This window comes from Mytilus edulis, chromosome 11 (assembly GCF_963676685.1).
Source record: "Mytilus edulis chromosome 11, xbMytEdul2.2, whole genome shotgun sequence".
Taxonomy (NCBI): domain Eukaryota; kingdom Metazoa; phylum Mollusca; class Bivalvia; order Mytilida; family Mytilidae; genus Mytilus; species Mytilus edulis.
Genome location: NC_092354.1, coordinates 29,074,573 through 29,096,855, shown reverse-complemented (window position 1 = coordinate 29,096,855; position 22,283 = coordinate 29,074,573). Strand labels below are relative to the sequence as shown.

Below are 22,283 nucleotides of genomic sequence, written 5' to 3'. Positions count from 1 at the left end.
TCCCAGACATCCTTGGGTGATTTTCTGCGGCTGACCACTCCTTCTGTGGACCCAGTCAAGCTGGCTGGAGGGGTTGCAGTCTTTTGTGATCCGAAGACTTGGCCCCGTGTACCGTTGAGGCTGGAACCGGGATTATCCATCACAAGAGTGCCGGGCAGTTTGAGGATGCCGCTCATTACCGGTTCCATCAACTGGTGACTCACTCGAGTGTGTCTGCCATTGGAGAGGTGGGGTGGATTTTACGGCAGAGGAGAAGCTGCATGCCAGTTAGATCTCCACAGTAGTTAACCACTTTAGAAAAACACTGAAGAATGAGGAAGCATTTGATGAGTTTAAACTGATGACAAAGGTTTTATACAAAAGGTAACTCTTAAAAAAATTTCATATTGTAAATATACAAAAAGAAGGAATACAATCTGGAAAATATTTTATTTCTTCAAATTAAAAAGTAAAAATTGACCATATTCTAAAGATAATTGTAAAGAATATAGCACCAAACCTGCCATCTGTTAAATAATTATCTTCCACATTTCACTGTTAAGTTAACAACTTTGTTAGCTTAAATAACTTATAAAATTACTGTGAAAAATGGCAGTTATGTCTAAATACTAAAAAAAAACAAAAACAATGGTCATAAAACAAAGAACTACAAAACCGGAACCATACATTGTAAGGTTCAATAATGAAAAAAATGATAACGTTACTGAGCATAAATTTCTGGCCACTCTGATAAATAAATGGAAATCTAAATGCAAGTTTAACAGATATAGCCAAAGAAGGTAGGAAAGCTCTGTTTTCATTAAAAACACATGCAGTCTTTTTGGGAAATTTCCCTGTTAATGTATCCTGTAATCTTTATGATTTTCTTTTAAAACCAATTTCAACATATAATGCTGAAATATCATACATGGATACATATCAATCTTATTATAGGACAAAAAGCAGATTAAAATCCCAAAACAAAGATATAGATAATTTCCAATATTTGGATAAGACTCCCTTCGAAAAGGTTCATCTTAATTTCTGTAAATATTTTCTAGGTACTACAAAAACATCTGCTAATTTTGGTGTTAAAGCTGAACTAGGTAGACAACCAATAGAAAAATATATAAAAACACAAGCAATTCTTTATTGGGCTAGATTAAATACTGAAAACAAAAACCCATTACTAAAAGAAAGTTATACATTAAGTAAACACCTTGATTCACAAGGAGTTTATACTTGGTCCACTTTCATAAAAGATTCAACAAAAGAAATGAATATTGATATACAAAAAGTAATGTCATGTCAAAATATGGAACAAGTTAACAAACTTGAGACTTGGATTAAGAATATTACAATAAAATTGAGAATGAAAATGGGGAATGTGTCAAAAGAGGGACGAAAGATACCAAAGGGACAGTCAAACTCATAAATCTAAAACAAACTGACAACGCCATGGCTAAAAATAAAAAAGACAAACAGAAAAACAATAGTACACACGACACAACATAGAAAACTAAAGAATAAACAACACGAACCCCACCAAAAACTAGGGGTGATCTCAGGTGCTCCGGAAGGGTAAGCAGATCCTGCTCCACATGTGGCACCCGTCGTGTTGCTTAAGTGATTACAAATCCGGTAAATAGTCTAATTCGGTAGGTCATATTCATGAAAGGGAGAGACAACAACCCGACCATAGAAAAAACAACAGCAGAAGGTCACCAACAGGTCTTCAATGTAACGAAACATTCCCTCACCCGGAGGCGTCCTTCAGCTGGCCCCTAAACAAATATATACTAGTTCAGTGATAATGAACGCCATACTAATTTCCGAATTATACACAAGAAACTAAAATAAAAAAATACAAGACTAACAAAGGCCAGAGGCTCCTGACTTGGGACAGGCGCAAATATGCGGCGGAGTTAAACATGTTTATGAGATCTCAACCCTCCCCCTATACCCAATGTAGAAAAGTAAATGCATAACAATATGCACATTTAAAATTCAATTCAAGAGAAGTCCGAGTCTGATTACAAGTACATTTTAATCAGAACTACTAGAAAATAAAATGAATAGTTTGAACGAAAATAACAAAACTGTTCTTTACAAAAATATTAAAGTCAAACAAGACCAAGAATTTTATATAAAATATCAAAATTTTGAAACTAGACGTTTATTTAGAAAAATTAGAATTAGTTACCATAAATTGCTCATTGAGAAGGACAGAGATTTAAAATTACCTCGAGACAATAGAACATGTCCAACTTGTAAAACCTTTTAAGACGAAAATCACTTTCTCCTCCACTGTCAAATTAATAATGTTTTACGTATAAAACTTTTTAATGACATGGCAATAGATGTTCCCAAATCTAACAGATATTCAAAAGCTAGACGTGTATTTCTTTGCTCTCTTCTGACGACATCCAGAAGACCTCCAGGTTTGGGAAGCAAACAAATAGAAATGGAGTGCTTCTGCAGAATCACGTGTTACCTCCAGAAGTTTAAAGCAAACAAACACAAACAGATCGCTTCTGGACTGTTGTGTATGCATTTGATAAACAAATAATTTTTGTATTAAAAAAAAAACAGAAACAGTTTTTACAGAGTTTCTTTTATCAGACGATGATAGTGACAATGACTGTGACTCAGAAAGTAGTTATGTTTGGTGCAGCACTACAGACCTTTCTGTAAGTTTTCCAGCAAACACAAATGTATGATTGTTGTGACGGTGAAAAATTATTTAGAAGAGACATACGGTCCTTCGATACTTCCGACAAATGAACACATTTACTAACTATTGTTTATTATACAAGTAGTTTAAAAAAGGACTGACTTTTTATACGCCCGCGGGACGTATTATGGTATACCGTTGTCCGTCCGTCGTCCACATGTCGGACAATAACTCAAAAACGCTTTATCCAGTTTGTATGAAACTTTGGTGGATTGAATATCTTTTGACGCGAGCTCCCTTTTCGGTTTTTATAAATTATAGAATTTACTTCTCCGAGTTTTGGGGTTTTATTCATTGAAAGGGTGATTTTCCAGTTTTCGGACAATAACTCAAAAATGCTTTGAGCAGTTTTCATGAAACTTTGGTGAATTGTTTATATCTATTGACTTAAGCTCCCTTTCGATTTTTATAAATTTAGGATTTTACGTTTCCGAGTTATGAAATTTTATTCATAAAAAGGGGGGATTTTCCAGTTTTCGGACAATAACTCAAAAGTGCAGTTTTCATGAAACTTTGGTGACTTGTTTATATCTATAAAAATAACCTCCCTTTAGTTTTTTTTTTATAAATTTCTGATATGACATTGAACTTTATTCGTTGAAAAAGCGACGGGCGTATCATGCGCTCATGGCGCAGCTCTTTATTTTGCCACACTTACACAATGTTATAAAACCACATTCACTATATAGATCTAAGTTGGTTTAAGTCCCCACAAATCATAAGTGGTATGCATAATAAATGCATGGATAAGGTACATTAAATGTTAAAAAATATATGAAATCAGATAGCTTATGACATTATAAAAATGTTTATCATATATTTAGTACTAAATACAGAAATTTTGTATAATTAATACAGGTTCTTTTCTGCAGTCTGTATCATCTACCCTGTATCGCATACCACGTATCGCACCCCTTTTGGAACATCTCGAGATTGTTTCCGGAACTCCTCTGTTGTTTTCCGCTTGAAATTTCAGAATGGCGTAAAAGTTCGTCCATATTGCTGTAAAGGAATTTGCAAGATTCACACTGCAACTGCACGCTTTCTGTTTCGGCCATGTTTGTCACGTGGTCTCTCCACTTGCTACCTAGGTCTCGAAATGGAGAAGCGGTAGATCTCCACTAGACCAGCTGTTCCCAAACGAAATATCGCTGAGCGTGCAGACCAAACAAGTACGCCCCTGGATACTGTCTGGAACACAGTATGTTGGCGTGTTCATAATATTGTCGCAACACTCGTCATCTGACACATTAATGCTTACATCCCTTGAATCACAATTGTCATAAAAAACCTTCCAAATTCAATTCATTTTCTTCAGGATGAAAATCAAAATCTCTAATTTCTGACACCACGCTTATTAGGTCTTCTAAGTTGTCATATTCACAATTGTTAACAAATATATAAAACATCTGGGCCCTGGTATTGGTTTTCTGGTTCAACATGTTCAATCTCTACCTCTGGGGACGAGTCTGGTATAGCATAATTTGGTAGTGAAACGGAACCATGTCGCGACCCTTCGAATTAAGTGCGGCTCTTTCGGACTAAAATTACTAAAATTCTAGACTCAAGCAAATCGATTTTTTACAAATAAAATCAACAGTAAGATAACGTGATAAAATTAAAAAACGACTTAAATATAATAACATTCTTATATTCTATTTTCAATTTTGTATAATTTTAGTAAAATTGAAAGTTGCCCTTTTGCAATTTTAATGCGACCTTCCTGTCTATTCAAAACTGCTGCATATAAGTGGGTATGACAAACTATCCCAGTGTTCTGGAAAGACATAATTGGCAATTCCGTACTATAATATGTTGTTGTGCTCAACCGGAGAGATTCGTGAGCTCATATGCAAGAAGGTTGTAAAATGTAATCTCTTCAGAACTACTCTCGATGAAAATGACTCTCGAAGTACTGGTACAGTGTTCAAAACAGATGCATCCTCGTAAGAAACGTATTTAACAGGGGTCTGCACGATTCAGGTGTTCTTGACCTGTTCGCCTATTAGGTCTTCTAAGTTGTCATATTCACAATTGTTAACTAATATATCCAAAACATCTGGGCCCTAGTATTGGTTTTCTGATTCAACATGTTGAATCTGTGCCTCTCGGGGCGAGTCTGGTATAGCATAATTTGGTAGGGAAACGGAACCATGTCGCGACCCTTCGAATTCAGTGCGGCTCTTTCGGACTATGGGACAGCTTTTTAATTTATTCTTGGCTTGTTTACTGGAGAGTTTGTTTTGCTTCTTAATGGTATGTCATGTATTCAATTCTGCAGTACATTTTTGTGCAATCTTCATACGGACAACACCGACACTGCACATATTCCGAATATTTTTCATGTATATGTCTCTTTAGGTTTCTTGGGCTTACGTATTCCTTCTCACAATCAAACAGTTTTGCACCTGACATTGTTGCAATAAAATCTTTAAACTTTCCTGGTATTTTAATTTGGCGTCCTTTCCTCGTAGTGTAATGTTTCTTTCCCACTGTTTTGATTTTCTTTGTCAGGCGCGACATCCGGTGAGATGCTTATTAATTTCATATGCGGAAGCTATAGGTTTATGTAATACCTTCTCCATGCGCTAAAACATGTAGTCGTGCCTGGTCTATACCATAAACTGGCAGTCCATGAATCATTTTCTGTAGCTATTTCGTAGTATAATCTTTTGCCAATATTGCCAACATCTGTTTCTTCATTTTGAAATCATTGGTATTATACAGTTTAAAAGGGTGACTGGGGTATAGAATTATGGTCACTTGGTTTTCTCCCGACCGGCCGAAAAAACGCTTGCCGAAGAGGGGCGTCCGTTTGGCTGTGCGGGATGTATCAAGTCCGCAGTCACGTCCGGTCAGAAGGGGGACGTTAAAAATTGATGCCTCGTGTAAAGAGAGTGCCTTCTATTGAATATGTAAACCAAATTTGAATTTTGTATCATTGTTTTTTCTCCTGTGTACAACTGTGTCCATTTTTAGGCATCTTCCATTGATTTATACCACATCTTTTTTTTTCTTCAGACCATCTCTAAGAGCCAAAGTTTTTGGATATGTTGATACAGTAGTTCCTAATTACTTGGATTCTGTTTTCAAGTGTTTATTTCGTATGTCCAGACCAGTTTTTCAACAGCTTGTTGACTATCTGAAAGATGTCCCAGAATTAAACACTGACGGACCTGGTGGAATTGAAGCAATTCCGGTGGATACAAAAATCATGATTACTTTGTGGTACCTAGGAAGTCTAGAGACTATTAACAAAATAGCAGATAGATTTGGTATTGGTGAAGCCTCTGTCATAGATTGTCGTAATAGTGTCATATTGTCAATTTTGAAATACTTGAAGCATAAGTTCATACGATGGCCAAACCAACAAAAAATGCAGACAGAAGCACAAGCATTTGCTCAGAGGAACGGTTTTCAGGATATAGTTGGTGCTGTTAATGGCACACATATACAAATTAATAAATCATTTGTTGGGAGATGGTTATTAACTCCATTCAGAGACATTGGGCATTTAACACCTCAGGAGAAAAAATTCAACACGCATCACTCATCAAATAGACTCGTAATTATAAGAGCATTTGCTTTGCTGAAAGACAGATTTACTCGCCTACAGTGCATTAACACTAAATCAATAGAACTAGCTGTAGACATTATTGTTGCTTGTTGTGCATTACATAACATATGCATTATGCAAGGAGACGACATTGAAGACCTACTGAATGAGGATGATGAGAATGATGATGGTGTGCTACTACCACCAGCACCAATGGTAGAGAATGAGGCAAAAAAAAATCCAAAACAAAACAGGATAAAATAAACATGATTACTGAAATAACAAACAAAAAAACTTTAAAAAAAAACAAGAGGAAAAACTCCAAAGAGCCTATATCGCTCAACAGGCACCTATGTTCTGTTTAGGCCATAAAAGATTGCCATTTTGCCTCTTTTACCACTATGTTCTATTTAAAGTAACAGTGATGTTGGATGGTCAGTTTCTCCTTGAAATTAGACATCCTAGTATGATTGTGACTAAGTTTGGTTCCATTTGGCTAATTGTTTTTTGAAGAAAGGATTTTTTATAAATGAACTACTTTTCATGAAATTTTTTAAGTCTAAGGCTACAAATAGGTCAAAAGTAGGTCAGTTGGATCATGTGGATCGCAAATCATATATAAGCTGTAAAAGTTTAAAGACGACGGACAGACAGACGACATACGCCAAGTGATGAGAAATGCTGTAAAACAAAACCTTTTAACAAAAAATCACATTTAAAGATAAAATAATACTTTCATGTAAAAGATGAAAAAAAATAATTGAAATAAAAACAACATAGTAAAAAAAACAAAAACATTTGTATCAAAATGAAAAAAACTTCAATAAACATGTCATGTAAATTCTGAGGATAAAAAAACCACAAAAACTTCTACTTATTTTGCAGTACAAAACAAACAAAAAGTGCAATAATAAAATCCTTTATATGAACCACGGGAACTGACATTTTAAACAAAAGAGGCTTGTAACAGTTCAAATCATTTTAGACTTGATGTACAAAATTTAAAAAAAATCAAAATTTGCTCAAGAAAGACATTCTTTTCTTTCTTTAAGGATAAAATAGCCTTAATTAGAGCCTTAAAAGTGGCAAAGCATGATCCATATACAACAGGCAGAAAACAAAATATTAATAGACACGTAAAAACAACGACCAGAAAGACAATACAGCATATAAAAAACCAAAGTATTTGCAATGTGAACCCCCACAAAAAACGTGAGTGACATCAGGTGCTCTGGCTCCCTTCATATTACAAGTGACTAAAGTCCATTTTTTCAGTATAATACACTGATTTGAATATAAAATTGAGAATGGAAATGGGGAATATGTTTTCTATAGGTTTCTACTATTAATATATTACGGATTCTACTGGAGGACCTTGAAGTACATCTGACGGCATGCATGGATATGGTTGCAATGCCATGGTATTTAAATGAAAAGTTTAAGGTGTGCAGATTGGCATGTGAAACTTTGATAGATAAAATGACATATCAGGGTTACAAATTAAAATCGAGTGAAACACATAAAATATATTGATTGATTGATTGATTGTTGGTTGCTTAACGTCCAGTGGCAAATATTTCATGCATATTCAGGACGAGAACAAGTTCACAATAAATACAATAGGTAGGTTGATACAAAAGAGGCCATCTGGGATGATGGTCGGAGAAATTTGGACTGCCACCGGAAAAAGAGGGTATATTGGATAGGGACAGAAATTTGGCCTTGCAACAGGCCACCTACGGACCCCTCAAAGAGTTGTTGCAAGGGTTCTTAACGTGCAAAGAACGTGGCATTCTCTTTACACGAGGCATCGGATTTAACGTCCCCCTTTTGACCGGACGTGATTGCGAACTTGATACATCCCGCACAGCCAAACGGACGCCCCACTTCGGCAAGCGTTTTACTGCCGGTCGGGAGAAGACCAAGTGACCATATTTCTATTCCCCAGTCACCCTTGGGGATCATAAAATATAAGAGGGGAAATACGACACAACGGAAACACAACATTAAAATGTAACACACACACAGAAACTAACTTTAATATAACAATGGCCATTTCCTGAGTTGGAACAGGACAATTTAAAATAAAAATAAAGTATTTGAATCGTATTCGTTTTTTAAAAAATAATAATTGTTAACAAAATGGTTATATGCAATTTTAATTTGTTAGCCTTCAAAGAAAGCAATGTTTCTGGTGCTTGTATCCTCACATATCCCTAAAAGAAAAGAATCACAAATTAACTATGAAAAAGTGTTGAACAGAAGTAGAATTGAGAAAGGAAATGGTGAATATGTCAAAGCGACAACCACCCGACCATAGAGCAAACAACAGCCGAAGGCAACCAATGGGTCTTCAATGTAGCGAGAATTCCCGCACCCGTAGGTGTCCTTCAGCTGGCCCCTAAAATATGCATAATAGTACAGTGATAATGGACGTCATACTAAACTCCGAATTATACACAAGAAACTAAAATTTAAAATCATACAAGACTAACAAAGGCCAGAGGCTCCTGACTTGGGACAGGCGCAAAATTGCGGCGGGGTTAAACATGTTTATGAGATCTCAACCCTCCCCCTATACCTCTAGCCAATGTAGAAAAGTAAAACAATAACAATACGCACATTAAAATTCAGTTCAAGAGAAGTCCGAGTCTGATGTCAAAAGATGTAACAAAAGAAAATAAATAAAATGACAATAATACATGAATAACAGACTACTAGCAGTTAACTGACATGCCAGCTCCAGACCTCAATTTAACTGATTGAAAGATTATGTCTTCATCATATGAATATCAGGTAGAATCCCTCCCGTTAGGGGTTTAGTATCATACTATCATAAAATATATGAGAAGAACATAACCCGTGTCATGCCAACAACTGTTTTTTTAGAAATAAATGTGTTTAGTTCCGATGCAAAGACCCTATCAGTGAATCAATGTTAAAGCCAAAATATGCAATCTTTAATGACCTGACAACAGTATCGTAACTATATCCCCTTTTAATAAGTCTATTTAAAGGTTTTGTTAGTTTCTGAGGAGAATACTGACATTTTTGTGCTTTATAAAGAATATTTCCATAAAATTTTGGATGTGAAATACCTGAACGTATAAGATGTCTGCATGTTGAGTTATATTTACGAATTATTTCCTTATACCGGTGATAAAATTTAGTAAATGTTTTGACCAGTTTGTGATATCGAAAACCCTGGTGTAATAATTTTTCAGTAATACATAAATTTCTCTCGCTAAAATCTAATACATTGTTACATACAAATGTGAATGTTTTTAAACATCATTTGTTTTAAGACATCAAATGGACCATTTAACCGAGTTTTTCAAAACATTCATTTTCAACTTTGGGTGATAAGTGTATAATAATTATTAAACAAGACAACAATTTGCTGTCACACGATATTGTTTACATTCAAGTAGGATATATCTATATTAAAATATTTTTTTAGGTTCAGATGCAGTTGCCCAATACTCTGAAAATATGCGTGGTTTGTGCAGACCTATAAGTTGAAATATTTATTACACCTAGAAGTTGACATCATTATTACACCTATAAGTTGACATCATTATTACACCCTGTATACACACACTATGTTTTGTGTGTGTACAACATTTATTTGTAAATAGTGAAAGATGTCCCATGTGCAGGGGACCTATTGATGATGTGAAAGGTATTCAATAACGATTGTCAAGACGGATAATTGATGTCTAATATAAAGAAAGATGTGATAAGATTGCCAATGAGACAACTCTCCAAAGGTGACTAAAATGACACATAAATAAACAACTATATGTAACCGTACGGCCTTCGCCAATGAGCGAAACCCATGATAAATAGTCAGCTATAAAAGGCCCCGAAATGATTATGTAAAACATGTCTAACGTGAAAACCTACGGCCTTATTTTGTACAAAAAAAGGACGAAAAACAAAAATGTAACACCTAAAAGAACGACTTATTTTTGGCCATTTAGGTAAAGAGATATTTCATGTTAGTCAATTGAGTATATTTTGTAGTGTTTTTTTAATTGTTTTTTTAAGTGTTTTTACGTTGCTAGTTCTATATTTGTGGCATGCAATGCCACGTAGTTAAAATTAATTAAAATGATAGTTTATGTATCTGTATTTTACTACAGCCAATTACACACCTCCACTAAACGGGAGTAATAATATTTCTCCATCAGTAGGTCCGAGTACACAGTTATTTCGTAGTGCATTTCTTTTTGACAATAAATGGAAATAAAAAAATCTTACCTGCGCTTTCTCAATAATATTTATACAGTGTGTTGTACTACTTTTGAGACAAAGTATGTCAAAATTATAGAAAACTTCATCAGTTCTAACTCAAAATATGGATAATTTTATGTAAAGTGGGTCTTGAAATCTTTTGACAGCTTCCGAAATGCTATTTTTTTTACCTTTTTCAACTGGACCAAATCACTTCTTTACATTATAATTCATGAATCATTTTTTTTTACAGTGTAATTTTTCCTCCTTCTTGCTACTTGAGGCATAAAACATAAAGAAATAAATTTGGAAGGGGTATAAAAAAAGTGACAAGTAACACACAGTCCACACTAGGGACTATATTCGTGGACAACGAAAATCAAGGGACGATAACTGTGCACTCGGACCAGTAATCAGTAAGATATTAACATTTAATATTCAACATATTTTTTTTTTCTAAAACTTAATAAATATCGCCATTCTAATCAAATTCTGAATACATTGCACGACGTTGGAATACAGCACTTCAACCAAAACCTTCTTCGTCTTTGAATTGTATGTTTAGTGATCACTATACCAATCAAGTTTTGATGGAACAACCAGTTGACCTGTATCATCAAGAGGTAAAGGATATCCTTTCACCAGGATCATACATGGGAATATGGCAAATGTTTGATTTGGCCAGCGTTTTAACGAATCCGCTTTACAATATTTATCCAAACAGGAGCGGTCCACACAGACGTGTATCGATTAATAATTCCCATGCAATCAACATAGAATGACACGATTACCACTACCTGTCCTCACTGTAAGGCAGGGCCCTACTATGCATACTGATTGGACACCGCCTTCATCACAATGTCTTACTTTGCACACTGATCGGACACAGCCTTCATCTCAAACATGTCAAACAAATCAGACTAAAGGTCCTCAAATAAACTAAAATTCTAGACTACAGAGCAGTTGTTATTTTAGCCTGATATACTCAGATGGTTCCCAAAGGAAGAAATTGGGCGAAGCATTTTAATCTGGTGAAAATGCAATAGCTCTGGACAAAGAAAAACCAAAACATATAAAAACGTAAATGGATTCATAAAAAAAGATTAACCCATTAGAAAGAGTTGAAACTAGGGAACACGAGAGGGGAAGATTGATTGATTGTTGGTTGCTTTACGCCGCATTAGCACAAAAAGGCTATATCGCGGCGAGAGCTAATGCGAATATTTTTACAATTTAAAGCATATTTTTAAAATAAGACAAAAGGTCCTTCAATACACTAAAATTCTTGACTAAAGCAAATTGATTATATACAAATAAAAATCAACAGTAAAATAACGTGATAAAAATTAAAATCGATTTAAATATAATAACATTTTTATATTTTATAATAAATTCCAATTTCTTTTAAAAAAGCAACAATATTTGTAAATGGAACATTATTAAATAAATCATACATATTATTGACATTGAAATGCTTCTTACGAATATCAGCAAAGTCAATACAATTAATTAAAACATGTTTAATAGTATACTTGCAGTTGCAAGGAACACATTGTGGTTCATCTTCATTTTTTAAAAGATACTCGTGTGTTATTCTAGTATGACCAATACGACATCTAGTAATAACACACTGATCTTTTCTGCACATAATATTATCAAAAGGTTTGCCTAAATTAGGTTTAATTTCATGCAATTTATTATCGTCTTTTTTACTCCATTTATTTTTCAATATATTAAAAACATATTCTCTAATATTAGATTTAAAATCAGTATATGGTATATCACAGTTAGATAGAGGGTCACCCAGGGCATTCTTTGCCTCAAGGTCTACAGCTGTGTTTCCAAGGATTCCAATATGACTCGGAACCCATAGAAATATTATTTCTTTCAGAAGAATTTTTAAATTCCTCATTACATATAAAATTTTCAGGATTGTTGGGTTTTTAATTTTTGTATTTCGTATAGCTTGTAAGCATGAAAGTGAATCCGAACATATAATAAATTTGGATTTATCTGAAGAAGCAATAAATTTCAAAGCCAAAATTATTGCTTCTGCTTCAGCAGTAAAGATGGATGCATCAGATGGCAAACGGAGGGTTGCAGCTCTGTCCCTGAAGACAGCAGCAGATGCAACTCTATCACCATCTTTTGATCCATCAGTATAGACAGTTGAAAAATCGAGATAATCGGCTTTAATTTCAGCATAGTGTTGCTGAATTAAAAGAGGATTTGTTTTATTTTTATTGTGTTCACGGAGATCAAATATCATTTTTGGTTTGGGAAGTTCCCATGGAGGACATTTGCAAGTTTGAACTTGAGCAACAGATTTTAATTCAAAAGAAGCTAAATGTGGTTTTAAACGTAAACCTAACGGAGGAATTTTATTTTCATGTTTTGCAAAAATATCTTCATAAATCGGATTAAAAACACAGCTGTAGGCAGGATTATCTGAATAGGCTTTTAGTTTGACAGCATATTGAAGTCCAAGCTTCAAACGTCTGTTAGAGAGTGAGTGCTCATCAGCCTCTACATACAGACTCTCAACTGGTGAGGTTTTAAATGCGCCAAGACAGAGACGCAAACCTTGGTGATGCACAGCATCGAGAATCTGTATGTAGGACTTCCTTGCAGAGCCATACACTATAGAGCCATAATCTAGTTTAGATCTAACAAGAGATCTATATAAATTGAGTAAAATGTTGCGATCAGCACCCCAGTCAGTGCTGCCGACAACTTTTAAAATATCTAAAGCTTTTAAACATCTCGCTTTTAACATTTTGATATGGGGTAGAAAGGTTAACTTTTTATCGAAAATTAACCCAAGAAATTTGGTTTCATCAACCATTTTAATTGGGTTGCCGTACAAAGTTAGTTCTGGATCAAGATGCAATTTTCTTTTGTTACAAAAATGCATCCCGACCGTTTTTGAAGTGGAAAATTTAAAACCATTTTCCGAGGCCCATTTTTCAATTCTTCCAAGACATAATTGTAATTGTCTTTCAATGTTATTCATATTTTTGCCTCTGTAACATATTAAAAAATCATCAACGTACAATGAACCTTCAATATTACTTTTTAAAACTTCAACAAGGCTGTTGATTTTAAGACTAAATAATGTAACAGATAAAATACTGCCCTGAGGGACACCCATCTCTTGATCATACAGATCAGACATGGTCGAATTAACTCTAACATTAAATTGTCTGTTAGAGAGAAAATTAGAAATAAAATTAGGCATATTGCCTTTCAACCCCATATCAAATAGATCTTTTAAAATACCATATTTCCATGCAGTATCATAGGCCTTCTCAAGGTCGAAAAAGACCGACACCACATGCTCATTTTTCGCAAAACCATTACGGACAAATGATTCGAATCGAACAAGATGATCAAGAGTACTGCGACCCTGTCGGAATCCACACTGGATATTGGCTAATAGCCCATTGGATTCCAGGAACCAAACAAGGCGATCATTGACAATCCGTTCGAGTGTTTTACAGACACAACTGGTAAGAGCAATTGGTCGATAATTAATAGGATCCGTATGATCTTTACTTGGTTTTGGAATAGGCACGACGGTTGCAAGCTTCCAGATTGATGGTAAATCACCAGATTCCCAGATGTTATTCATGAGCTGCAAGAGAGCTTCTAGCGAGGAATCTGGCAAGTGTTTTAAGAGTTGGTAGTGAATATTATCAGGCCCACAAGCTGTATCATGGGCTTTTGACAGAGATGTTTTAAGTTCTTCAAGAGAAAATAGTTTATTATAATTTTCACCATTTTTTGATTTAAAGTTCAATTTAATTTTTTCTTTTTGTTTTTTAACTTTTTTAAAGTCTTCCCTGTAGTTGTTACAAGAAGAAGACTTTGCAAATGTTTCACGAAGTTTGTTGGCAATATCCTTTTCAGATGTTAATAAATTATTGCCGTCTTTCAAATGTTTTACAGTGGCTTTAGAATTTTTACCTTTTATTTTATTTACCATATTCCAAACTTTTGTCATCGGAGTGCGAGATGTAATCCCCGAGACAAATTTTTTCCAGGATGTTCGTCGGGCTTGCCTACAAGTCCGCCGTGCCTTAGCGCGAAAAATACGGAAATTACTCAAGTTTTCCGTCGTTGGTTGTTGATTGAACCGTCTTTCAGATTTTTTACGGTCACCTATGGCTTGATCACATGCGTCATCAAACCATGGTTTACTGGGATGTTTTGGATTTGCCGAGGTCTTAGGAATAGTTCTGTCAGCAATTGACGTTAGAACTGTATTAAAAGTTAAAATTGGATCTTGCACAGTCTCAAACATCTTTGACTGAAGTTCCGTTCGACAGAGATTCTCAAACAAGGACCAGTCCGCCTTGTCAAGTTTCCAACGTGGTACTCTCTGTTGGGCAGAATTAAAAAAATGTTCAAGTACTATTGGAAAGTGATCACTTCCACATAGATCATCATGAACACGCCATGAATAATCCAGGAGCAGAGAGGGATCGCATATAGTGATATCAATAGAAGAATAAGACCCGTTTCCAGGATGAAGATACGTATTAGATCCATCATTAAAAATGCATAATCCTTCTTGAGAGACAAAGTCCTCAATGATCTTACCTTTGGCATTATGAGTCTTGCTACCCCATAATGGATTGTGGGCATTGAAGTCGCCCATAAGTATAAATGGTGAGGGTAATTGATCAGTGAGGTTTTTGAGTTTTGCTTTATCGATAATTGAATTAGGTGGAATATATATCGAACATAATGTAATTGTTTTGTCTAATGATAAACGAATTGCAACTGCTTGCAGATCCGTTGTGAGTTGGACTGTGCTATGAATGACGTTGTCCTTCACAAAAATGGATGATCCGCCTGCAGCACGTTCATCTACCTTAGAAAATGTGCTATACATGTTGTACCCTTTTAAAGATACGTTGTCACTTTCTTTGAGATGAGTTTCTTGAAGACAAAATGCAATAGGTAAAAAAGACTGAACTAGAAGTGTTAACTCGAGAAGATTTATTTTAAGACCTCGGCAATTCCATTGGATTATATTTGTCATTATTTAATAAAAGAAGGGCGAATGCTGTCGAGTTTGCCAGCATTCTTATTTCGCTCACCCTGAGATCGTGATCTTTCAGGTGGCGGAACACTTTCGGTTTCCATTTCAGTTTCGATGATAAGTGTTGAAAATCTGTTGTGCGAGGAGAGTCGTCGATCTCCAGGACTACGCGCAGCTGGTGTTACTCCGCCTCGACCCCTACCCCGCGACCTCGAATCAGAAGACTTCTGAGAGGATGTATTTCCTGGCTTCTTTTGGACATCCTTCTTTTCTTGAGAACGAAGAGGAGATGGGGCTCTGGTAGACTGTGTACTGGACGAAGAAGATACCTTCTTGGATGCAGATGAAGGAAGACTTTTGGAGGTGGAAGAATCATCTATATCACTGGGAAGATCCCAGACAGATTCACCGCTCCATTTGTGTATTTCTACTGTTTCTTTTTTATTTGATTTTTTTTTCTCATTTTTTTTTTGGTGATGATAGTGAGCTCTGTAGGGAAGATTGAGTTGACTGAGTACTGGTTTTGGAAGATATTGGTTTTCTTGGAATTAATATTCTATCGGTAGGTTCTGTTTCAACAGGCAGCATTTTAAAATTGTCCGCATCAATTGGCCAAGTCATGCGAGTTTGTGTATTCTCGTGACTGAATGAGCGGACAACTTTACTGGCGTACGATGGTCTGTTTGAAACAAGGAGATCATTCCAAACAGAAGCTATCTGTTTAGCTTCTGGGTAACTAATGTTTCTTTCTGTTTTAATTTTAATAATATTTTTTTCTTTAAGGTAAACAGGGCAGTCCCTAGACGATGAAAAATGGGATTCACCACAGTTTACACATTTAGAAGATTCAGAGAGACAGTTTGTTCCCTCGTGTCCTTCGTCAGAACACTTGAAGCATCTCTGCTTACCACGACATTGTTTGCTTCCATGACCAAACTTTTGACAAGTAAAGCATCGAATTGGGTTTGGGATAAACATGTCAACTCTGATTCCGAAGCAACCTAAAGTAATAGATGGAGGAGGAGTTGGATTTCTAAAGGTCAAAAGAAAAGTATTTAATTTGATTATATTTCCATTCTTTTTAATTTGAAATCTAATAACATTAGTTACACCTTGGCTTGAAAGTTCCTCACCGATTTCTTCCACGGTAAGGTCACCAAGGTATTGACTTCTGTCTCGAATGATCCCCTTACAGCTGTTCAAACTGTTATGAGGAGAGGCAGAAACAGGAAAGTTTGATATTGTAGACATTGTAAGTAAATTTGTTGATTGACTTTTGTTGGAACATTCAACCAACAAATTGCCAGATCTCATTTTTGAAACTTTTTTAACAGTACCAGCAACGCTTTGAATTTGTTTGTGAATTACAAAGGGCGATATTTTTGAAATTGGTTTTTCTTCTGTTCCTTTTATTACAATAAATCTGGGCCAACTGTCATCTTCCCGACAGGGCTCTGAATCATCACATTTTCTTTTCTTATGTATTAAAGCTGATTTCGAGGGTTTGTTTTGTTGTGCCATATGAAAGGAGAAAGATTCACCATTCTTGCCATCCACCCACCTCGGAGTGCCTACAAGGGCGATGATGTGTTTCCGTGGCGAACCGGGATCGAGTGCTAATGCTGAAAACGAGCTCCATATATAATGTAGCTGGTCCTCAAAATCAGCACCCAAGATCCACTGCGGAAAGCACCAGATGTTCCAAGAATAGTATACTCAAGCAGAGCGTATCCATCAAGCGAAAAAGAAAGCGTACCACTTGATTGACCCATGAGCCATCGCCTTCTTCAGTTATCCAAAATATAAATAGCTTAATTTAAAATACATGTGTATATTATGAAAATTGTTACAAGAAAGCTTATTGTTGAGGATTAACTGAAGGGCTCGACATGACCAGCCGATTGATCGAACCGGGTCCATCCGACCTCCCGTTTAGATGATTTCGAAGCCAAAGCAGCTTATTGAACTATAGTCTCGTCCGTCCGGGTATTTTCTGACCGTAAGGAGTCTGGCTATAGCCCTCATCCACAAGGATCTCGTCAACCACCGACACGGGTAGCAACCCACGGCAAACGGGTTGGAGAGCCTATTTTATTTAAAACATCGGGCATCTCACGATGTTCGGATCACTTTTGTCTGGTCTCTACCCTTCGACCTGTCCAGCATGGGAAACCCTACCAGGAGACGAAGCTCCAGCTGGCATAGCTCTTGGGGTCACTGAGACACGCAAGCCCTCCGACCACGGCAAGGATAGCGATCCACCGGAGGGCGAGAGGGGAAGAAGTAGAAGTCCTAGCGAGGAAGAGGAGAAAGGTTGGCACTGAATCAAACATAAAAATTGTGTACATGTTACTTGACCAAATGTTAAGGATGGTGAAATTAAAAAAAATCAAGAAAATAAAATAGACACTATTTATGAGAGGAGTATTAGTTAAGGAACAAAATAAGCTAAAAATATTGAAAGGTCATGGCGCTCCTTTTTTCAAGATATTTGATTTTTTAAAAAGAAAAAAAAATACACACAGTGTTTTGAAGGTGAAATGCAACGCCAGAAGAATTTCCAAAGAATTTAACCCTTCTTGTGGCTGAAGCAGTAGACGATGACGCAGGTGATGATACGATTTCTTATATGGGGTTCAATCAGTATTGCTTCCGTTGACCAATCAGCTTCCGTTGAGCTAAAAGTGAAAGGTTGAATTGGAACGGAAGAATCGGAAAGGATCCACCACGCGATGAACTTTTAAGAGAGATACCTTCTAGCGAAAAACTTCTTGACTGCTTGGGGTTAGTAGGTGGAGTTTCAATTTGGTAAGACGGACTTCTTTCTACCGCAACAGACTGACAATTCTTATCGTTCAAAACATTTGCTTCAGCAATGTCTTAATAAAAATTAAAGTTTTGCATTTCAGTTCATTAATTTTATCATTTTTTTATTTCAATTCATTGTTCATGTACAATTTTTCCATATTCAAGTCGAAAACTGGACTGGTAAGTCTTATTGTAAAATACAGAAAAGAGCATACAGGTGACAACAAACAATTCTCCTTGTACCTAAAAAAAAAAGAAGGTAAAAACACAAAGTTCATGATCTAGGTTATTTCTCTATTGACAATTGTATAACATTTTACAAGATTCAGCCATTTTTTAATTATTGTGTTTTAATTGGTAGTATATTGTATGGACTTCGCTGTATATATCAAGATGAGGCCCAAAGTGCCCAACTGGTCGCATAGCCAAGTGACATTGTTTTCCATTGTTGCCTACTATCGATGTCCACAATGCAGCGAGACCGCGAGCATTATGTTTATTACCGATGACAGAAAGCATGACAGCTATGTCGTGCAACATTTTGTTGCAGATGCAAACAAATATTTGCCAGACATCAGACATTTAGATATCGAGAGAATAATTCACTTCTCAGATGGTGCCCCCAGTCAGTTCAAGTCGAAGACGCCATTCTGTGATGCTAAAAACAGCAAAAAGGACTTTGGATGTCCTGTAGAGAAGCATTTCTTTGGGACTAGACACGGAAAAGGTCCCTGCGATGGTTTTGCCAATTAAATCTTATATCTACTTTTTTTATAAACCAATTTGTAAATTTTACTTGACAAACGTAGGAAAAATTTCTATAAAGCTGTAGTATGTTCAATATTTAATCTTATACAATAACCATAAAAATTGGTAAATTTAATTGTTAAATACAGTAAAATTATAAATAAAGAAAGTGATCGATTTAAGTATCATCTTGTATAATTGTCAAAATAATAATCAAGTGTACTGTGAAATGTTCAAAATGTCAATGCCTATCCAACTGTATACCAAACATTATTGACCTACCATTATTGCTTCAACATAATCTGACCTTATCACCAACTTATACATGATGCAGTTTTGCCAGATTTCCAAAAGGATTGTTGCTTAAGTAAAGATGCTAGTGGAAATGTCCATTATGACTTTGGAAAAGATGTACGTATTGAAAAAAATTTAGGACCAAGTATGTATAGATGAAAAAGTATTGAAAGGTGGATGAGGCATCTTCGTGTACTAAAATGAAAAGAATAGCAGGAACATCAGTAAAAAAAACAGACGAAAGAGAATGCCTATAATGTCTACTCCTGTGTAAGTAAAACTAACTAAAGTTATTATTTTTTTAAACTCGTATTGTCATGATATATTATTCCTTCAAATAAATTTGTATATATAAATAAAAAGATGCGGTGTGATTGCCATTGAGCCAACTCTCCACTAGAGACCAAAATGACATGAAATAACTTAATGTTGTAGTACAGCCTACAACATTGAGCAAAAACCGATGCCGCAAAGTAAGCCATTAAATGTCCCAAAATGAAAATAAATGTTAATCAAAAAAAAAAAAAACGAATTGCCGGAATGTGAACAAAGCAATTAACAAAATGTGAGTGCTTTCACTTACAAAAAAGAAAATTTATTTATTCAACTTGACTGATTTTTTATGTGAATTTTTTTTAAAATTATTTTCACTCTTAATGTATTGAAAATAAATTTGTTCAATATACAGGAAGATGAAATCTAACCAAGATGAAGACCACAATTAAACAGAAAACACTTACTGTATTCATAATTTGTAGAACAAACACTATTTAGAGGACTTTATTGTGTGCAACTTCAACTTGTGCAATTGATACAGGAACATATTATGCTGTGTGCCAGAAATACTGATGATTGTGTTTGGAATATATATACATGTAAACTTAGAAAAAATCAGAAGACCATGAATAAAGCAGTTGCGCAATATAATCTCTACGGAAATGAGACATGTAAACTAAGCACTAGACCCAATCACAAAATATTGCATTGTTTAAGACCACGGCACCGACACAGAAAACGGTATACCTTTATCTTGCTTTTTCACTCTATCAAGGCGAGACAGAAATCAACTCATGAAATTGACGTAAAATATCAAAGAAACCAATTCTTTTTGCAGATATAGCAGGCTTTATTGGCAATGGTGAAAAATAATGATACAGAGATCCAGATAATCAGAGACGAAAATATAAAAGAAATCAATGTTCGAGTTTTACAAAAATCACAATCTTGACCACTCAAAAATAGACAGCTTATCGCAAGCACTTCTTCCAACAGATCTGGGCCCTGTAATTGCTAACTGTTTTGCTCTCAAAACTGTTGGTAGGTATTGTCTATACAATACCCTTTCTAAACTTTTCACAGGAAACGAAGATCTTGCTGATAGAATACATCTTCAATCAGCATTTGTCAAAAATTGTATCAAAATAGGAAACTATATGCAAACCTTACACATCTTAGAGAAGTTGCAAGGCATCCAGAAATAGGCAATGGGAATCTTGAATATCTGTTTACCTGTTTACTTCAAGATCAATCATTAAACATCTATGACGTGGCTTAAAATAGGAAAGATGCTGTAACATACCACTACAAGCATGCCGTGCTGGTAATTGGGCAGGAATGTTCAATATAATGGCCAAGAGAAAGAGTGGCACATGATACATTTTTAAATTGGTCAATTTTTACTGTAATAAACCAGTGGTCATCCCTTTTACGAATACAATTTATTTCTCTGTGTTTTCTCAACTATAAATTAATAAAATATTGATTTCAAAATCGGAGTAGTTAGCTTCATTTTTAGTTGATTTCAATCAACTCATCATAGATACCAGGACTAAATTTTATTTAGTGTATACGCCAGACGCGCGTTTTGTCTACAAAAGACTCATCAGTGACGCTCGAATCCAAAAAAGTTTAAAAGGCCAAATAAAGTACGATGTTGAAGATCATTTAGGACCAAAATTCCTAAAAGTGTTGCCAAATCCAGCATAAAGTTCTGGTAATTGATGAGGTTTTCAGTTCAGTGCTACCTTAAACCGGTGGTTCATGGACTCACATTTATTGTTTGTCCAAAGTCTGTTATTTTATATATATTATTTCATATTTCCGATTAACATAATTAAACAAGCGGGTTTTAAGTCTTATCTCATAATAATTCAAAATAAATGGTTATATATATAATAGACAAAATCATATATCGTTTCGAATATTTTAACATTCGCAATATCAAAATTTATACTTTTCAATCAATTGAAAAGACACACTTGCAAAAGCAATTATATATTTTGCATATGGTTAACTTTTAATATAGTTATACGAAAATATGAATCATCTACGACAAGTATCTTGTTAATTATAGATTATCGTTGATCATCTCATCGAGACTGATTTTTTCGCTTGAGCCGGGACGAAAGGCAATCGAGTTGAGATGACCAATGATTATCTGTTAATCGCTATTTTACCTATAACGACGTTGTCAACTTTGTTAGCAACACCACGTGGCTGCTTAGTGTCTAGCAATAATTTTCCATCTCAAGCGAGTAGCAAGATATGAAAAATTATAAAAAAAAAGATCAAAGGAAAAATGCACACAATTGTTGAATTTGTATAGCTTTGAATGTTTCAGAGAAGAACTCTCATTTTTTATATTATTTTATTTCTGATAAGATTTTGAGTAAAATGGTTAATGTTTCTTATTATTTTTGTTAACTGCAATAGACGACGTCTTTGATCACCGCTTATGAAATCTGTGTGTACTCATAGTTTAATATGTGGTTCATATCTCATCATATTTGTAAATTCCTAAAATCAAGCATTAGACGAATACCTATTATAACAGATAAGCAAAAATATACTGATATAATATAGGCTACCTAATTTTTTTTCAA

At 35.1% G+C, this 22,283-nt stretch overlaps 1 protein-coding gene across 1 annotated transcript; it reads left to right on the top strand.

Moving 5' to 3' along the window:
* The first annotated feature begins 2,616 nt into the window (after positions 1–2,616).
* Positions 2,617–6,533, top strand: LOC139494144 (uncharacterized). The gene is made up of 3 exons (XM_071282320.1): positions 2,617–2,669; positions 4,597–4,659; positions 5,735–6,533. The coding sequence occupies exons 1-3, from the start codon at positions 2,617–2,619 to the stop codon at positions 6,531–6,533; spliced, it is 915 nt and encodes a 304-aa protein (XP_071138421.1).
* The last annotated feature ends 15,750 nt before the right edge of the window (positions 6,534–22,283 follow it).

What these genes read in the sequence shown, in the direction of transcription:
- LOC139494144 (XM_071282320.1), top strand. Translation starts at nt 2,617, where the DNA reads ATGACTGTGACTCAGAAAGTAGTTATGTTTGGTGCAGCACTACAGACC. An exon ending in GCAGCACTACAGACCTTTCT is followed by an intron (nt 2,670 to 4,596) that starts GTAAGTTTTCCA and finishes TAATCTCTTCAG; the next exon opens with AACTACTCTCGATGAAAATG. An exon ending in TTCAAAACAGATGCATCCTC is followed by an intron (nt 4,660 to 5,734) that starts GTAAGAAACGTA and finishes TTTTTTCTTCAG; the next exon opens with ACCATCTCTAAGAGCCAAAG.